This window comes from Leucoraja erinacea, chromosome 15 (genome assembly GCF_028641065.1).
Source record: "Leucoraja erinacea ecotype New England chromosome 15, Leri_hhj_1, whole genome shotgun sequence".
Classification (NCBI taxonomy): Eukaryota; Metazoa; Chordata; class Chondrichthyes; order Rajiformes; family Rajidae; genus Leucoraja; species Leucoraja erinaceus.
The window spans coordinates 2,492,796-2,512,254 of NC_073391.1; the positions used below are offsets into that span (position 1 = coordinate 2,492,796).

At 46.4% G+C, this 19,459-nt stretch overlaps 1 protein-coding gene across 4 annotated transcripts in view; it reads right to left on the reverse strand.

The window, feature by feature from the left end:
- Nucleotides 1–19,459, reverse strand: part of plce1 (phospholipase C, epsilon 1) — a 503,016-nt gene that overhangs the window by 104,466 nt on the left and 379,091 nt on the right. For all 4 annotated transcript variants that reach the window (XM_055646596.1, XM_055646594.1, XM_055646593.1 and 1 more), the window contains exons 15-20: nucleotides 17,289–17,350; nucleotides 15,840–16,005; nucleotides 12,892–12,999; nucleotides 12,683–12,799; nucleotides 12,428–12,586; nucleotides 7,323–7,452 (exon numbers count right to left, since the gene is read on the reverse strand). In XM_055646596.1, the coding sequence (XP_055502571.1) occupies nucleotides 7,323–7,452; nucleotides 12,428–12,586; nucleotides 12,683–12,799; nucleotides 12,892–12,999; nucleotides 15,840–16,005; nucleotides 17,289–17,350 (742 nt within the window). The remainder of the gene's footprint in view (nucleotides 1–7,322; nucleotides 7,453–12,427; nucleotides 12,587–12,682; nucleotides 12,800–12,891; nucleotides 13,000–15,839; nucleotides 16,006–17,288; nucleotides 17,351–19,459) is intronic.

Consider the following 19,459-nt stretch of genomic DNA (forward strand, 5'->3'; position numbering starts at 1 on the left):
ATGTCTTTGGAGTGTGAAGATCCCGGAGAAATCCCATGCAAGACACGGGGAGAACGTACAAACTCCGCACAGACAGCACCCATAGTCGGGATCAAACCCGGGTCTCTGGCGCTGCAAGCGCTGTAAGGCAGAAAGTCTACCGCTGCGCCACCGTGTTTTTTGAGTTCTGTTTCCCCCTTCCCACAAGGTTCTCCATTTCATTCCTCTCCTAAAGCAGCTCAGTTCTCTGTTAGGTCTAATTCCCCAGAGGTTGATCCATTAACCAGCTTGTTACTGTCATTGTGAACCCCGGTATTCAACAAATGGGAGGTCCTGCAGTCATACGCAATCTGCCACCACGTATTATTTCCACAACCACTGGATAGGGTGCAAATTCTGCTTCAGCCTCTCGCTTAGATAGACACAAAATGCCAGAGTAACTCAGCGGGATAGGCAGCATCTCCGGAGAGAAGGATTGGGTGACTTTTCGGGTCGCGACCCTACTTCAGTTCTGCAATTTCCCGTCCCACACATTCAGCCTCTCCCTTTCTCAGGCCAGGAAGCAACAATGAATTGCCACACCTCGATCTCTGCTGCAGCTTCGACAAGTGTGGAGGTTCCATGGTCAGCATCTTTCTGGATCGTGCTGCAGTGGGACTGAGAGAGGACTGAACCAAAACAGAACGTGTGATCGGATTCATCGATGTGGACATTGGAGCTGAGAAAAATGGACTCCCAATTGGAAATGCAAGGGAGAGCTGCAGAAGACCCTTCCCCACACCAATAAAGGGGGCTTTTTCCGAATGGCTGCCAGTGACTAGCGGATTTCCGCAGGGGTCGGTGCTGGGGCCGCTACTCTTCATGTTGTATATTAATGATTTGGATAAGGGGATTGAAGGCTTTGTGGTCAAGTTTGTGTTTACTTGTTGTTATTTGTACTGCACACTGAACGGACACTGGTTGTGCAACGTTTTTTTGTTTCCTCTGGGTATGTGAGTACTCAGGAAATGACAATAAAGATATACTGATACTGATAAAAAAAAAAGTTTGCGGATGATACAAAAATAGGTGGAGGGGCAGATAGTATACAGGGACTCTGCTAAAGGACGTGGACAGGCTGGGAGAGATAGATAGATTCTCGATTAGTACGGGTGTCAAGGGAGTACGGGAGAAGGCAGGGGAATAGGATTAGGAGGAAGAGATAGATCAGCCATGATTGAATGGTGGAGTAGACTTGATGGGCCGAATGGCCTAATTCTGCTCCTATCTCTTATGACCCATGAGCAAGTGGTGATGAGCCCTTGTAGTCGGTGGCAGGATCAGGCTATTAATTCACAGGAACTCTGCTAAGGTAGCAAGGGCCTTTGGCAACATAGTTAGGCATGAATTAAAAATTATAGTAGATCATTTTTAACAAAAAAAAAATATGAGGAAGTGCGAAAATACACCAAAAAAAGATTTCTCAATGAGAGAGTCTGAAACATTTTCAGTATCCCTTGTTGAATAGTAAGTTACTTACAAAGTCCTAGATCGCAATATGCCAACGCAAAAAACAAAGTGCTGGAAGACCTCAGCGGGTCAGTCAAACCATTCAAATGTCCATACTGCACGACCTGCAAATTCCTCCAGCACTTTTTTGCTCAGGATTCCAGCATCTGCAGTTTCTTGTGTCAACTTGTTGACTCAGATTGTTGGTAAGCACTCATGTCATCACCCCCATGAAATAAGATGGGGAAATGACACTGCTGCCGGGCCCAATATCTCAGTGGGTGGCCTTTAACAATTCAGAACCTACCCCATATCCTAAAGTAAGAATATCGAGCCTTATGCATCACTTATGCTGAATAAAGGATGCAATTGTTCCATTTTCCCAATCCAGCTTCTAAGCTTTTTGCTGGAATTTACAGCTAGAATTTTGATCCTCATAGACTTTAGTTTAGTTTAGTTTACATTTGAGATACAGTGCTGAAACAGGCCCTTCAGCCCACCGAGTCCGCACTGACCAGCAATCCCCGCAGATTAACACTATCCTATGTTTGGGCTATCAAATGTTTACAAGGTAAGGTTTGCTCCATTTTAGCAGATTTCATGCAGATCGTATCCAGACACCCTGCACTCAGTGTTTTGATTTGAACTCACTGCTTCTCATCTTTCCCTCTTTTACAGCGCCTGTACCACTTGGTGATTTTTTTCGGCGACTGCCAGTGTCATATCAGTGTCGCCAAAAGATTTTGAACATTTCAAAAACGTGCAGCGACAAAAAGAATGTTGCGACACTTGAAAAAACGCTGCACGTCAAACATCATCACCGCCACGTCACGCTGCATCACGCCGCAAATTTTTTCAGTGACCTGATACTGGCAGTCAATGATGCTGGCAGTCGCCGAAAAAAATCACCAAGTGGGCATAGCCCTTACAGCTTATAGATCCTCCACTCCATCCAACCACAGTTCCCTCCTTATTTATCCCACACTGTAAATCTTTGACTGGCTGGGTGTGTAATGAATGGCAAACTACTCCGAATCTGACAGTCATTTTGGATTTTAATTCCATTCCAACTCAGAAAATGTCTTAATAAATCCAGCACATTTAAGTGGAAAAGTTGAGATGGAAAAGAAGTCCACCCCCTAATACTGTCATTTATCTTCCCCTTTTATTTTGAACTTCATAATTTCCATTCGATTATTTTGGCTTCCTCAGCGTTTTGTTGAAATGCTGCTAATGCTTGCCAGTTCCATTTACTCATTCTTCCATTTCCATTTTGCATTGTAACTTTTTCATTGTTATGAAATGATGTAAATAACGTTCTTTGGACGGGACACCGTTTTCCCCCAGCTGCATTCTCTCACTGTCATAGAGTCAGAGTCACAGAGTTATGGAGTCATAGAGTGATACAGTGTGGAAACGGGCCCTTTGGCCCAACTCGCTCACACTGGCCAACAATGTCCCAGCTACACTAGGCCCACTGCCTGCGCTTTGTCCATATCCCTCCAAACTTGGCCTATCCATGTACCTGTCTAACTGTTTCTTAAACTATGGGATGGTCACAGCATCAACTACCACCTCTGGCAGCTTGTTCCAAACACCCATGTGTGAAAAAGTTACCCCTCAGATTCCCGTTAAATCTTTTCCCCTTCACCTTGAATCTATGTCCTCTGGTCCTCGATTCCCCTACTCTGAGCAAAAGACGGTGCATCTACCCGATCTATTCCTCTCATGATTTTGTATACCTCTATAAGATCTCCTCCTGTGCTCCATGGAACAGAGGCCCAGCTTACTCAACCTCTCCCTATACCTCACACCCGCAAGTCCTCGCAACATCCTCATAAATCTTCTCCGAACCCTTTTAAGCTTGACAATATCTTTCCTATAACATGGTGCCCAGAACTGAACACAATATTCTAAATGTGGTCTCATCAATGTCTTATACAACTGCAACATGACCTCCCATCTTCTATACTCAATACTCTGACCGATGAAGGCCAGAGTGCCAAAAGCCTTTTTGACCACCTTATCCACCTGCGACTCGACCTTCAAGGAACCATGCACCTGTACTCCTAGACCTCTCTGCTCTACAACACTACCCAGAGGCCCACTATTTACTGTGTAGGTCATGCCCTTGTTTGACATCCCAAAATGCAACACCTCACCCTTCTCTGTATTAAATTCCTTCAACCATTCCTCCGCCCAATTGGCCAATCGATCTAGATCCTGCTGCAATCGTTCACAACCTTCTTCTCTATCTGCGAAACCACTAACTTTTGTAGCATCAGCAAACTTACTAATCTTGCCCTGTATACAAAAATGATGGAGAGACTCAGCGGGTGAGGCAGCATCTATGGAGCGAAGGAAATAGTCTCATCCAAATCATTGATGTTGAAATGTCCTCTATCCATTCTTGTCTCAGCCTTGCCTGTAATGTCCCAGCTAGATCAGTGACATGTAATTAAGTGTCAGGACACCACAAGGCAACAATCAATGTACACCTAATTCAGATTGCAGCAACAACAACATAGTTTGATGTATTCGGTCAAAGACAACTGCAGCTGGGACTGTTATACATGACTTTTCTTGGCAACACAGCGATGTCACAAAAACGTTAGATTATGTGCAAGCCCGTCTGCCTTATGAATATTAAACCAGCTTCACATTAACTTGTCTGGAACACTGGTCAACATCCAGAAACGGAAGCCAAGATTAGATTGGCTGAAGATAGACACAAAACGCTGTAGTAACTAAACTCTGGAGAGCAACTCTGGAGAGAGGTTTCCAACTTCAGCATTTTGTGTCTATCTTCGGAACAAATCAGCATTTGTAGTTCCTTCCTACAGGGACCACATCACCCCGATTCTAGCCTCTCTCCACTGGCTCCCTGTACGGTTCCGAATAAATTTCAAGATCCTCCTTTATGTTTACAAAGCCCTTAACGGGCTTGCCCCCACCAACATCAAAAGTCTGCTTACCCACCACACCACCTCCAGGTCCCTCAGATCAGCCGACTTGGGGTTACTGAACATCCCGCGGTCTAGGCATAAGCTCAGGGGTGACCGCGCCTTTGCGGTTGCTGCTCCTAGACTATGGAACAGCATCCCTCGTCCCATCAGAACTGCCCCCTCCATCGACTCCTTTAAGATGGTTACCGCTGGTAATGGTATCACTGATCTGCTGATTGCTACTATTCAATTGTAAAGTCCTCAGTGAAATTAATATGGAAAGACTGCATTTACATCTCTAAAACCGTTGCACAACACTGTGGAAAAAAAGACTCAATACTGTGAACACAGAACATAGAACAGTACAACACAATAAAAGGCCCTTCGGCCCATGATGTGTCGAGCATGATGCTAAGTCAAACACTTATCAGCCTGCACATAAACCATATCCCATCTTTCCCTGGTAGATAAAAATGCTGGAGAAACTCAGCGGGTGCGGCAGCATCTATGGAGCGAAGGAAAGGGGCAACGTTTCAGGCCGAAACCCTTCTTCCCGCCCTACCCGCTGAGTTTCTCCAGCACTTTTATCTACCTTCGATTTTCCAGCATCTGTAGTTCCTTCTTGAACATCCCATCTTTCCCTGCATGTCAATATGCCTCTTCAAAAGTCTCTTGAATGCCTCAAATTCTCAAATGCTCTGTATCTGCCTCAATGCCAGTGTATGTTTGTGGCTCTTAAACTAAATGAAAGACTACTGGGAAGATAAGAAGTGACTGGTAAAATATACTATTTCTCTGGCCTATTATTCAGTCCATGACTCTCAGAGGGCACTGTTTTCTTCCAATTCTAGACTCCATCCCATTTCTCTTGCCCAATTTCTCTGTCTTAGGTCCCAAGTTCAACACTCAGTTCCCACAAACTCTCCCGGTTTAACAGGTCTTTAGCCACCAGTTAATATCCCAGCCAGATCTATTGTCAAATAAGACCATTGTTGTCTGGATTACTGTTGCTCAAAGATAATTTTTATCATAGATTGGGTTATAACCATATAACAATTACAGCATGGAAACAGGCCATCTCGGCCCTTCTAGTCCGTGCCGAACACTAAAGAGCCTGTCCCACGATCATGCGACTGCATGCGGCAAGCGCGACCAAACCTGAAGCGGGGGCCGCGCGGGGGTCTAGTGATCCCCATAGAGGGCCGGTCCCACCAGCATGCGCCTGCATGGGGTAAGCGCGACCAAACCGGAAGCGGCAGCCGCGCGGAGGTCGAGTGAGTGACGTGAAGTTCGAGCGAAGTCCGCGGGAAGTTCGTGCGTGACATACGGCGTCAAGACGCTGCATACGGCATCGAGGCGGAACGCACGCCCGTCGAGGCGGCTGCGGGCCGGTAGGCTGTTGCCACTTGGGATTTTTGAACACGGTCAGTTTTTCGGAGCCCCGCGCGATGTCGGGACCAGCTCCACACAACTCCATACGGCTCCAGCGATCGAAGTGGGACCGGCCCCGCGAGGCCGTATGGCTCAAGCGACCACGTTAGGTCGCGCTTGCCGCATGCAGTCGCATGCTCGTGGGACAGGCTCTTTATTCTCACCTAGTCCCATCTACCTGCACTCAGACCATAACCCTCCATTCCTTATTTAACCATATAACATTTACCGCACGGAAACAGGCTATATCGAAGTGTGAATTAAGAAATGGATTTTTCTTCTTATTCTTTCTTCTACTTTTTCTGAATAGTGACAATGTGCACTATTAGATCCTGCATGATATCCCTTCATTGGTGAATGATCTGCCATGATGGAACCAGCCTGTGATTGGAACATCCCAGTGTGAAATGTTAAACATTCCCTGGAGCTAATAACCAATTTGCTAATGTGCAGTGTGGAATATCAAAAAAAAATAAGCAAAAGCCATCTTGCTGATCTCACAATCTCATTCATTCTGCAGTGATCTTTCAGTTACTCTTTTTATTTTATTTTATTTTATAGACGGGTTTATCTTTAACTATCTCAGTTTAGAGAAACAGGCCCTTCGGCCCACCGAGCCCGCACCGACCAGCGATCCCCGCACACTAACACTATCCTACACACACACACTATTTACAATTACATCAAGCCAAGTAACTTACAACCCTGTACGTCTTTGGAGTGTGGGAGGAAACCAAAGATACCGGAGGAAACTCACGCAGGTCATGGGGAGAACGTACAAACTCCGTAAAGACAGCACCCGTAGTCAGGATCGAACCCGGGTCTCTGGCGCTGTAAGGCAGCAACTCTACTGCTGCACCACCATGATGCCCAATGAAGGAAAACAATGGAGATTATTATGTTTAAGAAGGAACTGCAGATGCTGGAAAATCAAAGGTAGACAAAAGTGCTGGAGAAGGGTTTCGGCCCGAAACGTTGCCCATTTCCTTGGCTCCATAGATGCTGCTGCACCCGTTGAGTTTCTCCAGCACTTTTGTCTACAATGGATATTATTATATTGGTTTGTGCATTGACTAGCAGTGCACGTTCTTTGTGTCTGTAAAAGTTATAAAAGTATATTATTTTACCATTTTTAATATTGCAAAAAGATCACTAAATTTAAAAAAGTAAAATCTATTACTTAATTTAGGCGGTCAGGCTCTTAAACAGTTTAAGCAGCTTTGAGGATACCAATCCACCTTTGATACCAACAGCAAGGTTGGTATCACCTTTTTGACTGTAAATAAAGCAATGAACACTATAATATACAGGTGCATTCAAAGAATGTGAAAAAAAGAAATGTATTTCACTGTACCTGGTACTTGTGACAATAAAGAAATCATTGAACCATTGGGAACAAGTGATGAAGATGAACACTTTTTAGCAAAAACATTGTTTCAATATCAGTGAATGGAAGAAGCCAATACGATAGTTTGTTACCATCAGAGAGAGATTCATAGTCATAGTCATATTCATCATCTTCATCCTCTTCCTCGTCATTGTTGGAGGTGCCGGGAGCAATCGCACTGCCATTGCTAGACTGTGCTTGCAGGTTTGCAAGCTGATGTGCCTGCAGGGTGTAACACATTGTCAGTGAACCCACCTCTGGACAAAGGTCTACAACACAAAGCGGTTCGGCTTAAAAATGTTGCGAAACACTAAATCGCATTTAAAAAAAATTAGAAGGAATCCAAAACATGATCTTCAATAAAAGCGTAGGAAGGAACATCTGCAGATGCTGATTCAAACTGAGGATCAACACAAAAAGCTGGGGTAACTCAGCGGGTCTGGCAGAGAATGGAGCGGCTGGGCTTGTACACGCTGGAGTTTAGAAGGGTGAGAGGGGATCTCATTGAAACATATAAGATTGTTAAGGGCTTGGACACGCTAGAGGCAGGAAACATGTTCCCAATGTTGGGGGAGTCCAGAACCTGGGGCCACAGTTTAAGAATAAGGAGTAAGCCATTTAGAACGGAGACGAGGAAACATTTTTTCTCACAGAGAGTGGTGAGTCTGTGGAATTCTCTGACTCAGAGGGCAGTGGAGGCAGGTTCTCTGGATGCTTTCTAGAGAGAGCTAGATAGGGCTCTTAAAGAGGGGTGAACACGCTGGATCATGTCTACACCAATATCAAGCACGCGTATAGAGCCATCCCCCTCCACTAACTCGGCCAGTCAGATCATCTCTCCCTCCTGCTCTCTCCAGCCTACACCCTCCTCAGACGCAGTGCCAGGCCCACCATAAGATCTGTTACAACCTGGCCTGAAAATGCACTCTCCAATCTACAGGACTGCTTTACACAGACAAACTGGGACATATTCGAACACCAGGATCTGGAAACTCTCACAGAATCGGTGCTGGACTATATCAAGTTCTGCATCGGAAATGTGACTGTAGACAAAAACATACGGGTTTTCCCAAACCAGAAACCCTGGATGTCCAGCCAGGTCCGCACACTCCTCAGAGCCCGCGATGCTGCCTTCAGGTCAGGTGACAGAGCTCTGTACAGGGCTGCTCGAGCCGATCTGAAAAGTGGTATTAAAAAGGCCAAGGCGGACCATAAGAGGAGCATGTAGCCGCCAAGGAACGCAGGGGCGATACAGACTAAGGGACTGTGGTAACTGTGGAATCGACAGAAGGATGGAGGGTTGGGTGTGTATGCGTGCTTTGTCCGTGATATTTATTTAGTTGTTTATCTTTAATATTTTACCTTGTATGTATCGTTAGCTTTTAGAAATGTTTGAATGCTGCACTGACTGGCTGACATTTTAAATTTCGTTGTACATGGTTCATGTTACAATGACAATAAAGAAACTATTCTATTCTATATTCTATTCTATTCATAGAGTCCCACTTGTCCAGCAATAATACACGGGAGGTATGGCGGGGCATACAAGACATTACCAACTACAGAGGCTGTGCCACAAAGTCAGAAGACCTGAGTGCGCCGCTGGCAGAAAAGCTAAATTGCTTCTTCTCCCGCTTTGAAACATCACAACAGCAGCACTCACCTGCTACAGCCCTGTTTCCACCCTCACCTAGCTCCTGTACTACCCCACTCACTGTCAGGAACACGATGTCAGACGGGTGCTCCTGGCAGTGAACCCCAAGAAGGCTACCGGCCCAGATGGAGTCCCTGGTAAGGTGCTCAAAGCGTGTGCCCACCAGCTCACTGTCATCTTCACCAGAATTTTCAACCTCTCCCTGGACCAGGCAGTTATTCCGTCCTGCCTAAAATCAGCCACAATCGTCCCTGTGCCGAAGAAGTCTACCATCACCAGCCTTAATGACTACCGTCCTGTGGCCCTCACTCCGGTAATCACGAAGTGCTTCGAGAGGTTGGTCCTCCAGCACATCAAGGACTATCTACCACCAGACCTCGACCCCCACCAATTCGCTTATCGCCAAAACAGATCCACAGAAGACGCCATTACCGTAGCTCTCCACTCTGTGCTGAGCCATCTGGAGCAGGGGCAGAGCTACGTCCGGATGCTCTTTGTGGATTATAGCTCAGCCTTTAATACAATCATTCCGGACATTCTCATTGGTAAACTGGTCACTCTCGGCCTCCCCACTGTCACATGTGCCTGGATAAAGGATTTCCTCACCAACCGGCCCCAGACTGTGAGACTCGGCCCCCACCTCTCCTCCACTCGCAGGTTGAGTACCGGCTCCCCACAGGGCTGTGTGCTAAGCCCCCTCTTATACTGTCTCTACACCTACGACTGTAGTCCGGCCCACAACAACAACCGCATCGTCAAATTTCCTGACGACACTACTGTGGTCGGATTTATTTCGAAGGGAGACGAGGCAGCCTACAGAGAGGAAGTCCTGAAGTTGACAACCTGGTGCTCAGAAAACAATCTGGCTCTGAACACCAGGAAAACAAAAGAGCTCATTGTCGACTTCAGGAGGCACAGCACCGACTTAGCCCCCCTACACATCAACGGCGAGTGTGTGGAGAGGGTCAACACCTTCCGGTTTCTCGGCGTCCATATCGCTGTTGACATCTCCTGGACGGACAACACGACAGCGGTCATCAAGAAGGCTCAGCAGCGGCTGCACTTCCTGAGGGTTCTCAGGAAGCACAACCTGGACTCTAACCTGCTGCTGACCTTCTACCGCTCGTCCATCGAGAGCCTGCTGACATACTGCATTACAGCATGGTATGGCAGCTGCACCATGGCAGACAGGGAGAGGCTTCAGAGGGTAACCAGGACAGCGCAGAGGATCATTGGCTGCCCTCTCCCTCCCTGATGGACATCTACACCTCCCGCTGCCTTAGCAGGGCAAAGAAGATCATCAAAGACAGCTCCCATCCTGCGTTTGGACTGTTCGACCTGCTGCCCTCTGGAAGGCGCTATAGGTGCATCAAATCCAGGACAAATAGACTCAGGAATAGTTGCTTTCTGAGAATTATATCTACTATAAATTCAAATTCACACATGCACTGACTACACCGCCCAACACGGACTTCCATCTGTATATATGTATATATGTATGTAGCGCCGCAGAAATTGTGCACCTATTCCCCCCCCCCCCCTTCTCCCTTCTGTTTTTTTGTTTTTTCTGTTTCTTGTTTTTTGTGCTAAATTGTATGTATGCACTGAGTACGAGCAGCTTTCAGTTTCACTGTACATGTATAGTGACAATAAATGGCATATCTATATCTATATCTATAAATATAGCTGACTCAGGGGATATGGGGAGAAGGCAGAAACGGGGTACTGATTGGGGATGATCAGCCATGATCACATTGAATGGCGGTGCTGGCTCGAAGGGCCAAATGGCCTCCTCCTGTACCCATTGTCTATTGTCTATTATTGTCTATCTCTGGAGAAAAGGAAGAGGTGACGTTTCAGGTTGAGTCTGTAACAGGGTCTCGCCTCAATAAAAGTGCTCTGGCTGAGATCATTATTAAAGGCTGTACACTGAGCAAAGGCAGAGATTGAAATTAAATTCAGTTACGATCGCAATTGAATGATACAATGGGCTTTCCCTATTCCTAAACAAAGAGCAAATCATCTTCCCTTTAGACCTCGAGTGAATCGAGAAGATCTTCAGGAATCATGTAAAAGTTCACAATCCTGCATTACCAGCATGGAGGCGGAACTTGGCACAGAGCATGGTGGAGGGAAGATAGACCGCAAAATGCTGGAGTAACTCAGCGGGACAGGCAGTATCTGTGCAGAGAAGGAAGGGTGACGTTTCAGGTCGAGACCCTTCTTCAGGCTGTGAGTCTGCGGAAAGGGAGGCTAAAGATATGAAAGGGTAAGATTCAAGAGAGTTTATTGTCATGTGTCCCAGATAGGACAATGAAATTGTTGCTATGCTTCGGCACAACAGAATATAGTAGGCATGAATACAGAACAGATCAGTGTGTCCATATACCGTTGTATAAATATATACACACATTAATAAATAAACTGATAAAGTGCAAATAAACAGATAATGGGCTATTAATGTTCAGAATTTTGTCCGAGCCAAGTTTAATAGCCTGATGGCTGTGGGGAAGTAGCTATTCCTGAACCTGGGCGTTGCAGTCTTCAGGCTCCTGTACCTTCTACTTGAAGGTAGCGGGGAGATGAGTGTGTGGCCAGGATGATGTGGGTCCTTGATGATACTGCCAGCCTTTTTGAGGCAGCGACTGCGATAAATCCCCTCGATGGAAGGAAGGTCAGAGCCGTTGATGGACTGGGCAGCGTTTACTACTTTTTGTAGTCTTTTCCTCTCCAGGGTGCACAAGTTGCCGAACCAAGCCACGATGCAACCGGTCAGCATGCTCTCTACTGTGCACCTGTAGAAGTTCGAGAGAGTCCTCCTTGACAAACCGACTCTCCGTAATCTTCTCAGGAAGTAGAGGCACTGATGTGCTTTCTTAATATTTGCATCAGTGTTCTTGGACCAGGAAAGATCTTCAGAGATGTGCATGCCCAGGAATTTAAAGCTCTTGACCCTTTCAACCATCGACCCGTTGATATAAAGGTGTGAAGATGGCAGATTAGAGCAGACGATGATCAAGGAAATGTAGAATGAAACATTGTAGGCTAACAATGAGGCAAACAACCAGTAAAATGTATCTGGACAGTGAAACTAGTTGGAGAACTAGGGTGGGGGAGGGACAGAGAGTGGGAAAGTAAGGGTTAACGGTCTCGACCTGAAACGTGGAAGAAGGGTCTCGACCCGAAACATTACGGTGCTGGCTCGAAGGACCGAATGGCCTCCTCCTGCACCTATTTTCTATCACCCATTCCTTCTCTCCAGAGTGGAAGAAGGGTCTCGACCCGAAACGTCACCCATTCCTTCTCTCCAGAGATGCTGCCTGTCCCACTGAGTTACTCCAGCTTTTTGTGTCTACCTTCGAAAGCAAGGGTTACTTGAAGGATGATCTTGCTATTTCCTAGCCTGGTCACTCTGTGGTGTGAAGATTAGCCCAGTTTCACCTGAACTTTCGTTACATTATCTTACTACGAGTAATATATAAAACAATGGCCGGCAAAACTACAGCAATTACAATCCACCTTGAAATGTTAACCAAGACGCACCTTTTGTTTCAGTATATCCACTGGCGTCTGGTGGGCTTTTAGCTTTTTGTTTTTGAGGAGGATTTTCCCTTTGAGTTGCCATACAGATGGGAGCATTGGATTATCTGCAAAATCGCTCTCAAAGAAAAACTTTGTCACCAGCTTGTCTCCAAATACAGTCTGGGAAGAAAAGAGACAAAGTTCTCGTGAATGTAGATGTAAGCTGCTCAGTTGCTTTAGAGAAGCCCATGTATTGTGCGGAGGTAAAATACTGACCTTCACTATCTCTGCCATCTTCCGCTGCTGAGGCAGTGAGCAATGATTCTCAATGGACAATATCACCGGCATCTCAGAGTTCACAAAGGCATTGCGGTTGACCGATTCAATGACATCCTGGGAAGGAAAGGTCGACATTTGAACCACCAGCCATCCTTGCCTATTTACAACCCTCGTGCTAAAAGATTTGAAAGCAAATTAAATTGCACCTTAAATGGGATCTTGGTGGTGAGGGTGTGCCCGTGATATATGATCGGAATGCCATCATCTCCATCCCAACAATCCAGCTCAACGCTCCGGCATCCTTGCAACAGTACCTGGAAATGGCAAGCAAGCAAGAATGGCATCAGGTCACAAGGTCATAAGAGATAGAGCAGAATTAGGTAGAGGTAGAGAGAGAGAATTACAGAGATAGAATTACAGAGAGAGCGAGAGAGAGCGAGAGAGAGAGAGTGAGAGAGCGTCATAGATGTTAACAGTCCCTTCAACCCAATGTTCCCACACCGGCCCACATGCCCCATCTACACTAGTCCCACCTGCCTGAAGCTTTCCTAGAAACATAGAGACATAGAAACATAGATAATAGCTGCAGGAGGAAGCCATTCGGCCCTTCAAGCCAGCACCACCATTCATTGTGATCATGGCTGATCATCCCCAATCAATAACCCGTGCCTGCCTTCTCCTCATATCCCTTGATTCCACTAGCTCCTAGAGCTCTATCTATCTCTCTCTTAAATCCATCCAGTGATTTGGCCTCCATTGCCCTCTGTGGCAGGGAATTCCACAAATCGACAGGGAATTCCTATCCATGTACCTGTCCAAATATCATTTAATTCTGTGATAATGCCTACCTCAACTATCTCCTCCGGCAACTCGTTCCATATACCCTTCACCCTTTGTGTGAAAAAGTTGCCTCTCAGGTTCCTATTAAATCTTTCTCCCTCATCTTAAACTTATGGCCCCTGGTCTTGATTTCCCCTACTCTTGGTAAAATACTCTGTGCATTTACCCAGTCTATTCCTCTCATGATTTTATCCGCTTCAATTAGATCACCCGCATCCTCCCGCACTCCAAGTAATAGAGTCCCCGCCTACTATCTCTCTCCCTATAGCACAAGCACTCAAGTCCTGGCAACATCCTTGTAAATCTTCACCGCATGTTTTCCAACATAACAACATCTTTCCCATAACAGGGTGACCAAAACTGAACACAATACTCCAAATGTAGACGCACCAATGTCTTGTACAACTGTAACACAACATTCCAACTCTGTTAGTCAATATTCAATCCTCTGACTGTTGAAGGTCAATGTGCCAAAAGCTTTTTTGACCACCCTATCTACATATGACACCACTTTCAAGAAAGCATGCACCTGCACTCCTAGATCCCTCTGCTCTACAATATTGCCCAGAGCCCTGCCATTCACTGTGTTGGTCCTGCCCATGTTAGACTTCTCAAGATGCAACACCTTGTATTTATCAGTATTAAACTCCATGAATCATTCCTCAGCCCACTGCAATTGTTCATAACCATCTACTCTCTCTGTGTGATGCTGCCCACCTTTGTATCATCTACAAACTTGCTAATCTTGCCATGTATGCTCTCATCCAAATCATTAATGTAGATGACAAACAGTAACAGGCCCAGCACCAAACCCTGAGGCACATCATTAGTCACAGGCCTCCAATCCGAGAAGTAACCTTCCACCATCACCATCTGCTTCCTTCCATGGAGCCAATTCTCTATCCAGTTGCCTTCCAGAGCAGCCTGCCATGCGGAACATTGTTGAATGCTTTGCTGAGGTCCACATATAAAACCTCTACAGCTCTGCCTTCATCAACCTTTATAATTACTTCAATCAGTTCGTGAGACATGATCGCCCATGTATAAAACTGATTATCCCGAATCAGTCTATCCAACTGGTACATATATTTTATCTCTCAGAATACTCTCTAGTGACATGCCTACCACAGATGTTAGGCACACTGGCCTGTGGTTCCAACTTTTTGTTTCTAGCCCTTCTTAAATAGAGACACAACATTTGCCACCCTCCATCTTCCAGCACCTCACCTGTCACCTGAGTCATAAATCTCAGCCAGAGCACCAGCAAATTCCGCTCTAGCTTCCCACAGTGTCCTTCAATGAACCTCAATCTATCTGATCAGGCCCGGGAGATTTATCCACCTTCATGTGCCTTAAGATGCTCAGCACCTCCTCAACTGTAATACTGACTGTCCTCAAGACACTTCCATTAGCGATAGAGACAGAGAGAGAAAGAGACAAAAAGACAGAGACAGAGAGACAGAGAGACAGAGAGAGAGGGACAGAGACAGAGAGAGAGAGAGAGAGAGAGACAGAGAGAGAGAGAGAGAGACAGAGAGAGAGAGAGAGAGAGAGAGAGAGAGAGAGAGAGAGAGAGAGAGAGAGAGAGAGAGAGAGACAGAGAGAGGAGAGACAGAGAGAGAGAGAGAGAGAGAGAGAGAGAGAGAGAGAGAGAGAGAGACAGAGAGACAGAGAGACAGAGAGACAGAGAGACAGAGAGACAGAGAGACAGAGAGACAGAGAGACAGAGAGACAGAGAGACAGAGAGAGACAGAGAGAGAGAGAGAGAGAGAGAGAGAGAGAGAGAGAGAGACAGAGAGAGAGAGAGAGAGAGAGAGAGAGAGAGAGAGACAGAGAGAGAGAGAGAGAGAGAGAGACAGAGAGAGAGAGGGAGAGAGAGAGAGGCAAAGAAGGCAGAAGGGAAGACAGAGTGAGACAGAGGGGGAGACAGAGATTGAGATAGCGGGAGACAGAGAAGGAGAGAGAGGAACAGACAAAGGGAGAGACAGAAGGAAACAGACAGAGACAGAGAGGGGAGCCACAGAGAGAGAGAGAGAGAGAGGAGACAGCGACAGAGAAAGAGGAAACAGAGAGCGCAAAGACAAAGAGAGAGAGGAGACAGAAAGAGAGGAGCCAAAAGGAAAGAAACAAAGACCAGAGAAACAGAAAGAATGTGAGACAGGAGATGGGGAAATGACTGATAAGGAAACAGATAAGGAATATTAAGTAACAGACCGACAATACAAAGGCAGACAAAATCAGATAAAATGAGGTCAAAGTGAAGTGTTTCGAGAAGGATAAATACATAAGAGGAGGAGGAGAGGCGATCTGATACCTGGCTGTAAAGTTCAACGGAGGATTCCCCCTTCAACTGATGCCCAGTAAGGTAGGTATTGTGAGAGGATTCGATGTAATAGTATGATAATGGATACTGCAAATCCTCAACATTAACTTGGGATTCATCATTCTTTGAAGCAACATTATCCTTGTCCATTAGAAACCTAAATATAGTGGTTTATAAAAGATACAAAAAAAATGGAATACATTTCATCAATATCTCCATTGACAGAATAACGTTGGACATGAAACACACATTTCTATTCACCTTATTTCTCTTTCTGCAATAAATGGCACCTATCCCCCTTCTACTACAACAAGGAACATCAAGGAGGAGGATGAGTGACCTTTGGTGCCTTCCGTCACAGTGGGAAACTTTGATTCCGCTGTGTGGGGATGTTTATGTTAAAGACTATCGTGTTCTGTGTTTTTTTTTTAAATTCTTATGGCTGTATGGTGACCACAAATTACACTGTACCAATTGGTGTATGTGACAATAAATGTCTCTCGTCTCGTCTCTACTTTTACCGTCTATATCTCTTGTTTCCCTGTCCTCAGTGTGAAGAAGGGTCTCGGCTCGAAACATCACCTGTTCCTTCTTTCCAGAGATTGGGGGGGGGGGGGGGGGGGGGGGGGGGGGGGGGGGGGGGGGGGGGGGGGGAGTTCCCCCCGCCACGGGTTCCATGTAATCCCGTGCTACCCGCCCCATGGTCGGATAGTGGGCGACTAAACCGTCTCCCCCACCTGGTGTGCCAGGTGAGGAGGGGGCTGTGGACCCCCCAGCAGGACCAAAAACAAGACCTGTCAAAGGGCGGATGAGCTCCTAGCGAGCCAACATACACAGCATTGTAAGGAACGATGATAAAGCACACACACCAAAATCTTATACTTCCAGCGGCGGAAGTCCGCAGGAACTGGAGGACAGAGACGTGAGGTGCGTCCGTCACCGTCCCGTTGGAAACCGGCACCACTGCGTCGCTGATGTTTTCAACAATGATGAATGAATGGGTTACTCTAGCATACAACGCTGAGTTACTCCAGCATTTTGTGTCTATCTTCAGTTTAAACCAGTATCTGCTGCTCCTTCCTACTCCCCTTCTACTTTTTATCATTCTAATAGCCATGAAAGTTGATCTGCACATTGCTGGCATCAATGGGAAACTGCGTTAAGGATACCCTGGGATCTGGATGAGAATTAATGCCAGTGATGGTGGTGACCTCAGAAAGCCTTTACATCCTGCATTGACAATGGGGAATAAATTGGGAGATATTCAGGACATGAAAATGACAACAATACGGAGATGGTCTGCCGACACCAACAACACATCTCATGTCGAGTACAGCTGTAAGCAGCTGGAGGGAGGTCAGGGAACCAAGCTTTTTGTTTGTTAGCCTTTTACTAATGCGTCAGCTTTAAAATAAATGAGCTGTATAATAAATTCATTACCTTGCAAATCCTTCAAATGACATCAGTCCCTGCTGGCGCATGTTAGCAGATGGCTCAAATTTCTGGGAGAGAAATGAATAAATTATGTTTTCCAACAAAATATACTGTGTCAATACAGAGTTGTTTTCTGCGTGGTTAGAACAGAGCACAGGATAGATTATTGGGCCTCTGGATTGTTTATAACCATGTGTAATAAAGTTGCTGATGCAAATGCTCTTGATGTTCTGATTTAGTATTCATGAACTGTCGGAAACAACCTTTTTGAAACCCCCAAGGCCACTCATTTTCAAACGAGCAAATAAGAAAAAATGTCATGAAATAGAATGAAGTGCCTGATAACGAAGGCTCAGGGCGTTGGGAAAAGGTCAGAGATTATATTTTGGGCATCTGGGCTATAATGCGGTTCACTTTATATATCTGACGCGTGTCTGATCTGCTGCTCAAGGGCTCATATTAAAGAGTGGAATTGGGATATAGCGATTAGTACTGCTGTCTCATAGTTCCAGTAATTCAAGTTTATGTGTGTGTGTGTGTACAACTTTAGTTTAGTTTAGAAATACAGGGCAGAAACAGGCCCTTCGGCCAACCAGAGTCCGCGCTGACCAGCGATCGCCCTGTACACTAGCACTATCCTTCACACACTATTTACAATTTTACCGAAGGCAATTAACCTGCAAATCTGTACGTCTTTGGAGTGTGGGAGGAAACCAAAGATCTCGGAGCAAAGTCACGGGGAGAATGTACAAACTCCGTACAGACAGCGCCCATAGTCAGGATCGAACCCGGGTCTCTGGCGCTGGAAGGCAGCAACTCTACCGCTGCACCACCGTGCTGTGCTGCCCCAGGGTTTGCATGTTCGCCCCATGACTAGGTGGCATCTTCATGATGTCTCGGTTTTCTATCACATTGAATAGACGTGCTTGGCTACTGTAACTGACCCATCAGTGAAGGTTAATAGCAACAAGACTCAAAGGGTGGCTCAAAGACAGAGGCCCGGGAACCGTTGGAGCAAGTGGAGGAGGGTCAGGGCTGTGAGTATTTAAATCGAGCGCGGGGCTTGCCTTCACAGAGGCCCTGGAACCGTTGGAGCGAGTGGAGGAGGGTCAGAAATCTGTATCGTTCCACACTCCATAGGGAGGGTTCTGGTGGAAGCGGCTGATTGGTGGAAGCAGACTAGAGGAAGCAGCTGATTTGGTGCAACCTCAGGTTAGCATTTCTGCTTTCTGGTTAAAAATACAGTGCTTTAGTAAAGGTACAGTGAGCTAAGGGTACAGTGAGCTAAGGGTACAGTGGGCTAAGGGTACAGTGGGCTAAGGGTACAGTGGGCTAAGGGTACAGTGCTTTAGTAAAGGTACAGTGCTTTTTGTTTATATAATAGTTTAAAGGTGCAGTTTAAAGGTCAAGAGGTAGCAGCTGTTGTGAGTCAGATACCTGCTGATTTCTCCCAGCAGTTTCTAGTGTATTATACTTGTATCAGATCCAGGGTAAGGCGGGAGAATGACAGCCAGAGCAGTATACTGTTCTGGATGTCAGATGTGGGAGGTCATGGTGTCGGATGGCCCTCCAGACGTCCACATCTGCACCAGGTGCAGCGAGATGGGGCTCCTAAGGGACCATATTAGGATCCTGGAGCAGCAGCTCGATGACCTCTGTCTGGTCAGGGAGAGTGAGGAGGTCATAGAGAGGAGTTATAGGGAGGTGGTCACTCCAAAACCACGGGAGAGAGACATGTTGGTCACGCTAAGGAAGGGCAAGGGGCAGAGGCAGGGACGAGTGAGTGTCGGTACACCTTGCAAATAAGTACTCCTGTTTGAGTACGGATGGGGGTGACAGCATACCCTGGGGTAGCAACAGCAGACGGGCCTCCAGCACAGAGACCGGCCCTGTTGCTCCGAAAGGTTGGGACAAGAAGAAGAGGGCAATAGTAATTGGGGACTCTATTGTTAGGGGGTCGGATAGGCGATTCTGTGGACGCAGTCGGGAGACCAGGATGGTGGTCTGCCTCCCTGGTGCCAAGGTCTCGGACGTGTCTCAACGCGTCCAAGATATCCTGAAATCAGAGGGAGAGGAGCCTGAGGTCGTGGTACATATAGGTACCAATGACATAGGTAAAAAAAGGGAAGAGGTCCTGAAGGAAGGATTTAGGGAGTTGGGAGGAGAGTTAAGGAAAA